Genomic DNA, 6600 nt, shown 5'->3' on the forward strand with positions numbered 1-6600 from the left:
GGGTCCATGAACCACAACGAGACCGTCCAGTGGCTGTACACGCTGTCAGGAAGCCCGGTAAGGCCCTGCTGCCCTTGGGGGGGGCTGCCTGTGCCCCCCCACTGCACCCATGCCTGTGGCTGTCCCCTTGCACCATCCCTTGGGGACTTTACCCCACCCTCTGCCTTCAGGCTTGGTGCCCTGGCACCTTTGGGTATGTTGGGTCCTACTCCCACCCATCTGAATGTCACCCAGGATCCCCAGAGGTCCCCATCCTGATGTGACCATGCTCCTGGGCACAGAGCCTGAGTAAGAGGGTCCTGCTCTGGGTCCCTTCCTGGTGCCCCTTGGCCATCAGCATCACAGCTGCAGGCTGGTCCCTGGCCACACAGCCAAGCCCCTAGCCCTGGGGCATGGGCACAGCCACCCTGCAGTGCCCTGGCATCGCACTGGCAGCCCCCTGCCGCCGTCCCAGCCACCATCCCTTCTCCCAGTTTCGCCTGGTGGTGAAGATGGCGCTGAAGCTGCTGCTGGTGTTCGTGGAGTACACGGAGGCCAACGCCCTGCTCCTCATCCTCGCCGTCAACGCTGTGGACCAGGCGAGAGGTGGGTGCAGATCCAGCTGCCCACGAGGTCCCCGCTGGGGGACAGTGTGTCCCCCCCATGGCCTACGTGTCACCTTCACGTGTCGCTTTTCTCAGGCGCGTGCCCGTGGTCCAACCTGATGGCCATCCTGGAGCAACGCAACGGGGCTGACACGGAGCTGCTGGTGTTCGCCATGACGCTGATCAACAAGGTCCAGGGGGGGTGGCAGGGTATCCCCGTGATGCCATGCTGGTGGGGCTCAGCGTGGGTCACACCGGTCCCAGCAGCGTCCCTCTGGTCCTGCTCAGACGCTGGCAGCCCTCCCAGACCAGGACACCTTCTACGACGTGACGGACTGCCTGGAGCAGCAGGGCATGGAGCGGGTGGTGCAGCAGTACCTGGGCAGCAAGGGCACCGACCTCGACTTGAAGCAGCAGTTCTCGCTCTACGAAGTGAGTATCACTCCCTCGGGTGACGCCCGTGAGCGGGGTCTGCCCACACGCCGTGTCCCATGGCAGGGCATCACCCAGCGCCAGTTGAGGCTCTGCATGGGGACACGGGGAAGGCTGGCTCATGGGCTGGCAGGGGTGCCGTGCCTGGTGTCATGCCCCCCCGGCCCCTCCGCAGAGGGCTCTCGCCAGTTGAGGCTCTGCATGGGGACACGGGGAAGGCTGTGGCTCATGGTGGCAGGGGTGCCGTGCCTGGTGTCATGCCCCCCCGGCCCCTCCGCAGAGAGCTCTCCAGCTGGAGGATGGGGTGGAGGAGCTGCTCCCGGGGGGACGCAAGGAGCGGAGGAGGACGGATGAGGGCCGGCGTGGGTGGCGATCCCAGGGTGGCTGCCCAGAGCCCAGCCCTGATGCCCAGCCGCTGCTGGGGTCCCCTGGCACCCCAAAGGAGCCCCCCACCGAGGACACCCCAGCTGTCCCCGTGCCGAGCAGCCCCGCAGAGTAAGTACAGCTGGAGGTGGCCTCTCGGGGGGACGCAAGGAGCGGAGGAGGACGGATGAGGGCCGGCGTGGGTGGCGATCCCAGGGTGGCTGCCCAGAGCCCAGCCCTGATGCCCAGCCGCTGCTGGGGTCCCCTGGCACCCCAAAGGAGCCCCCCACCGAGGACACCCCAGCTGTCCCCGTGCCGAGCAGCCCCGCAGAGTAAGTACAGCTGGAGGTGGCCTCTGGCAGGGATGCTCCCGGGATGGCGAAGATGCTGGGATGCAGCGCTCTGGTCCATTCCTGGTGCCAGGGTGGAGGGCAGCCCTGTGGGACCTGCTCTCAGTCCCTGTCCCTTCTTCTTCCAGACCCTGTCCTGTCAGTGTCTACAACAGCGCGTCCAGCGTGCGGCTGGCCCTGGCCTCCCCTCCAGCTGAGAAGGAGCAGCCCCCGGGCCCGGGCGAGCGCAGCATCTACAAGTAAGCAGCCAGGAGGGGCTGGGTGTATGGGGGGGTCCCCCTGGGGCTGTGGGGGAGCTCCCAGGGAGAAAGAGGGTCTGGGCAGGCAATGGGGCTGGAGAGAAGCGTGATGGGGGAGCGGGCATCTGAGAGGGTCCAGCCAGGGGCTCCAGGGCATCCTTCGGGCACGCACAGCTCTGCTCCAGCTCCTCCTTGCTGCTCCTCTCTGCCCACGCTTGCCCTCTACTCTGCCCACTCTTTCTATCTTTCCTTTTGCAGGCTGCACCAAACTGCCCCTGTCTGGTAAGTGCCCAGGCTCTGCATGCGTGTGCTTCCTCCTGGAGTGATGCTCCGGCAGGAGTGGGCACTGCCCTGCCCCACCTCGCTGCGCCTTGCACCCACCTCGCTGCCCCCATCCTTTGCCTCTCCCCTCTGAGCTCTGCCTGCGGGACCCCAGCCCGCTCCCCCCATCGCCAGCATCCCCGCACGGGGTGATGGCACCCTCTGATCCCCCCCTTCTGGGGTGAGGTGTTCCTGCTGGGGGTGGCACAGCCCGCCCCGGGGCTGGCAGGGAGCTGGCATTGCCATCCTGGTGGCAAATTGGGTGGCTCTGGTGGGGGGGACAGTGCCTCGTCTCGCCAGCACCCAATGCCATGCAGTGCCCGGGCGGGAGGGGACTCGCTGGGGCTCTCCCGGCTCCCCGTGAACCCCAGGGCCATGGGGTGATGGTGGGGTGAGGGTCCCACGCTGGAGGGCTGCCAGGCAGGTGCGTGCAAGAGGCATGAGCCCCGGGGGGCTGCCGGCAGTGGGGGCTAACCCCTGTTTTCCCTCAGGCGGGAGGATGCCCCCTCCTTGCGTGGGGACAAGCCTATTTTGAGGAAGTTTGAGTAAGTAGAGGCATGCGTGTGTCTCCAGGCATGCGCTTCCTCAGGCTGGCGCCCAGCCGGAGGTGTCTGGGCTCCGGCCACGCAGGGCATGAGGAGCAGGAGGGTCCCCCCGAGTCTCTGCCCGGGTGCCCTCCTGGGTTTTGCGGCTTTTGGATGAGGGTCGCAGTGAGCACCAGGTCCGTTGGGACCAACAGGTGACGGTGGCAGCCTGACGGCATGAGCTTTCAGCTCCCATGGGGCTGCGGCATCCCTGTCCCCGAGCCGTGGTGGCATCACCTGTCTCTCTGCAAGGCTCAGAGGAGTTTGAATCCTCCGGGTCCCCGATGTGGTGTGGCCAGTGCAGGGGGTTTCTGTGCTGCAGGGCTGGCTGTGCAGTGTGGCATGGTGTGGTTGACCCATCGTCCCCATCCCTGCCTTGCTCCCGGCCAACATCCACCCCTGTCTCGCAGAGCTCGCTTCTTGGAGAACCTGGCCGCAGCCCAGAAGGAGAAGATCTCTTCCATGGCCAAGGGACGGCTCGATGTCCTCAGTGATACCATGCTGGAGCATCCCACCGCTCTCACGTGGGACAGGGACAGCGGCACCCCTGAGCCTGGGATGGTGCCACCCAGCATAAGTAGGTGCTGCCGGCACGTGTGTTCCTGGCTCTGGGCTCATCGGGGTCCCTGGGGTGGGCGTTAGTGGCCCCTCTGCCCCCACTCCATGCCTGTGATACCCAGAACCATGGAGGAGCTGGGTAGTACCTCCCCTTCCCACTCCGAACGCTGGCATCCGAGCACACCCCGCTGGGGAGCAGGACCCCAAGTCTACGTGCAGCCCAGCAGCACCTGCCCCCTCCAAGTGGGCTGTCCCAGCCTCTATCTCCCTGCAGGGTCTCGCCTGGCTCGGCTGGACACCACCGACTCCTGTAGCACCATTTCCTCCGACACCAAGTTTATGCTGGACAAACTCTATGCCAAGGGCTCCTCGGAGCCGGGGAGGGAGAAGGTCTTCCCTGAGGTCCCGTCGTCCCCCCTGGTCCAGAGTGAGGTGGAGATGGACGCCGAGGGAGGTGGCAGCCGGGAGCAGGAGGGTGCCTGGCTCCATGGCAGGGCCCCAGACGGGCCAGTGGCCAGCGCCCACGCCAAGCTGGCGCGTGCCATGTCCAGCGTAGATGCTGAGACCCACACTCAGAAGCTGGAGAACACTGGCATGATGCCTATCAAGAAGGACATGGAGCTGACGTGGGAGCGCCTGGAGGCCAGCCCCGGGCAGCTGAAGATCAAGGACCTGGACTTCACTGATTTGGGGGAAGAAGAAGACTTTGACATCCTGGACACGGCGCCCATGGCCAACGGCTCCTTCCTTCATCCCGGCATCGAAGCAACGAGCGCTGGAGCTCTCATGGTTCCCCCGCCACCTCCTGCGGTCCCTGGCTGCCCACCACCTCCACCTCTACCTCCTGCGGTCCCTGGCTGCCCACCACCTCCACCTCCACCCCCTGCGGTCCCCAGCTGCCCACCCCCACCAGGGCTGCCAGGCCCCTCAGCAATGGATGGCCCCTCCCAGGCCAAGAAGAAGAGGACAGTGAAGCTCTTCTGGAAGGAGCTGAAGCAGCTGGATGGCACCGTGGGGCCAGGCAGGTTTGGCCAGGTGACACTGTGGGCGTCCCTGCAGAACGTCGAGGTCAATGCTGCCAAACTGGAGCATCTCTTTGAGTCACGGTCAAAGGAAGTGCCAACTTCAAAGGTACCAGCGGGCTGGCACTCGTCAGCCAAGGGGACTTGAGGGGTGGGAGGAAGGCTTTTAGCCCCTGTGGGGACCCTAGGCATGCACTGTCATCCCTACCCTATGCTGAGGATGGGTACCCGCAGCCCGGAGGCTCGGTGGGGACGGTGATGGGCAGTGCGCAGGTTTGGCTCACCACTGGGTCCCTGGTCGGCTCCCTGTGTCCATGGTGTTTTCATGAAGGTGAGCCCTTTGCCTGGCTGTCCCCATCCATCCTGTCCTCTTTGCAGAAGGCCATCGATGGGAAGAAGGTGGTGGTGGTGCTGGACCCCAAGAGGAGCAACGCCATCAACATTGGCCTCACGGTGCTGCCACCCGTGCACATCATCAAAACAGCTGTGCTCAACTTTGACGAGTTTGCAGTCAATAAGGAAGGGATTGAGGTGAGCATGAGAGAAGCTCGGCCCCTCTGATGTCCTCATGCAGGTTGACTCCCCTGGCCAGGACGCCTCCATGCCATGATGCCTGTGCTGCCAGCCCTGGGCTGACACGTCCCATGGCGACATGTCTGGAGTCTGATGCATTCCTCTTTGCCTGCTTTAGAAAATCCTGACCATGGTCCCGACCGAGGAGGAGAAGCAGAAGATCCAGGAGGCCCAGTTGGCCAACCCTGATGTGCCCTTGGGCTCTGCGGAGCAGTTCCTGCTTGCCCTGTCTTCCATCAGCGACCTCACAGCCAGGCTCCAGCTCTGGGCCTTCAAGCTGGACTACGAGAGCCTGGAGCAGGTACAGAGCCACGTACCCCATCTGCCCGCCGCCCTCCCACCGCCGCCAGCCCCAGCAGTGCTGAGCGCTGAGCCAAGCGTGTTCCTGGTGGGGACCAGCCATGTCCGAGTACGGGAGGTGCCGTCCTGGCTGGGGATGGGCTGCAGGTCCCCAAGGCAAGCATGGGCTTGGGTTGACCATGAAGTAGTTGTCCTCATGGGCAAGGACGAATGCTGAAGCTCCTAAGGGAGAGGGTGGCCAAGGGGTCTCACCTGCTTCTCTCCTCACCCAGGAGATTGCAGAGCCGCTCTTTGATCTGAAGGTGGGCATGGAGCAGCTGGCCAGAAATCACACCTTCAAGTGCATCCTGGCCACGCTGCTGGCCATGGGCAACTTCTTGAACGGCTCCCAGGTGAGGAGCAGGGTGCGGAGGGACATGGCCTGTCTTGAGTGCTGCAGGGACAGGACCAGCCATGCTGCATGGGTACCCAAGAGGGACCATGCGAAGCCTGGGACAGCGCCTGAGGCTGGATGGTGCTGGTGGGGGCCCAGTGGGTCTGCGGACTGGAGGTCTGCTGGAGGAGGGATGGAGAGGCCCTGCTGAGTCCATTGGTGTTTCAGAGCAGAGGCTTTGAGCTGGGCTACCTGGAGAAGGTCTCCGAAGTGAAGGACACGGTGCACCGGCAGTCCCTGCTCCACCATCTCTGCCAGATGGTGGTAGAGAAGTTCCCAGAAACCACTGACCTCTACTCAGAGATTGCCTCCATCACCCGCTCCGCCAAGGTGAGGCAAGGCAGATGACACCCGGGCGAGGCAAGGGTGTGGGTCCCATGGCTGCCCAGCTCCACCAGCACAGCCGAGGGCTGACATCTCACTCTTCCAGGTTGACTTTGACGAGCTGGCCAACAGCCTGGTGCAGCTGGAGCGGAGGTACGGGGCCTCCTGGGACAACCTGAAGGTGATTGCCAAGCACGAGACCAAGCCGGTGCTGAAGAGCAAGCTGACGGACTTCCTCAAGGACAGCACCCAGCGCATTGTCATCTTGAAGGTGGTGCACAGGCGCATCCTCAACAGGTTGGTGGCTCGAGGTCCTGGGGACGTGGCGGGAACCCCCACGGTCCCATTGGTGGCCTGCTGTGACCAATGGCCCTGCAGGTTTCACTCCTTCCTGCTGTACCTGGGGTACCCGGCGAGTGCAGCGCGGGACGTGAAGGTGACGCCCATCTGCAAGCTGCTGCAGGAGTTCGCCCTGGCGTACCGCACCTGTCGGGAGAGCGTCCTGCAGCGGCAGAAG

The 6600-nt window shown here is 64.5% G+C and overlaps 1 protein-coding gene across 1 annotated transcript in view; it reads left to right on the forward strand.

Annotated features, from left to right (window-relative positions):
* The window catches only part of FHOD1 (formin homology 2 domain containing 1), a 26819-nt gene that overhangs the window by 12424 nt on the left and 7795 nt on the right, over window positions 1–6600 (forward strand). The window contains exons 4-20 of the mRNA XM_009330377.1: window positions 2–57; window positions 474–585; window positions 681–775; window positions 873–1016; window positions 1297–1506; window positions 1551–1711; window positions 1858–1968; window positions 2227–2250; window positions 2781–2834; window positions 3284–3450; window positions 3706–4562; window positions 4832–4984; window positions 5145–5327; window positions 5599–5718; window positions 5928–6089; window positions 6190–6380; window positions 6462–6600. Coding sequence (XP_009328652.1) covers window positions 2–57; window positions 474–585; window positions 681–775; window positions 873–1016; window positions 1297–1506; window positions 1551–1711; window positions 1858–1968; window positions 2227–2250; window positions 2781–2834; window positions 3284–3450; window positions 3706–4562; window positions 4832–4984; window positions 5145–5327; window positions 5599–5718; window positions 5928–6089; window positions 6190–6380; window positions 6462–6600 — 2939 coding nt within the window. The remainder of the gene's footprint in view (window position 1; window positions 58–473; window positions 586–680; window positions 776–872; window positions 1017–1296; window positions 1507–1550; window positions 1712–1857; window positions 1969–2226; window positions 2251–2780; window positions 2835–3283; window positions 3451–3705; window positions 4563–4831; window positions 4985–5144; window positions 5328–5598; window positions 5719–5927; window positions 6090–6189; window positions 6381–6461) is intronic.

This window comes from Pygoscelis adeliae, unplaced genomic scaffold (genome assembly GCF_000699105.1).
Source record: "Pygoscelis adeliae isolate BGI_AS28 unplaced genomic scaffold, ASM69910v1 Scaffold458, whole genome shotgun sequence".
Classification (NCBI taxonomy): Eukaryota; Metazoa; Chordata; class Aves; order Sphenisciformes; family Spheniscidae; genus Pygoscelis; species Pygoscelis adeliae.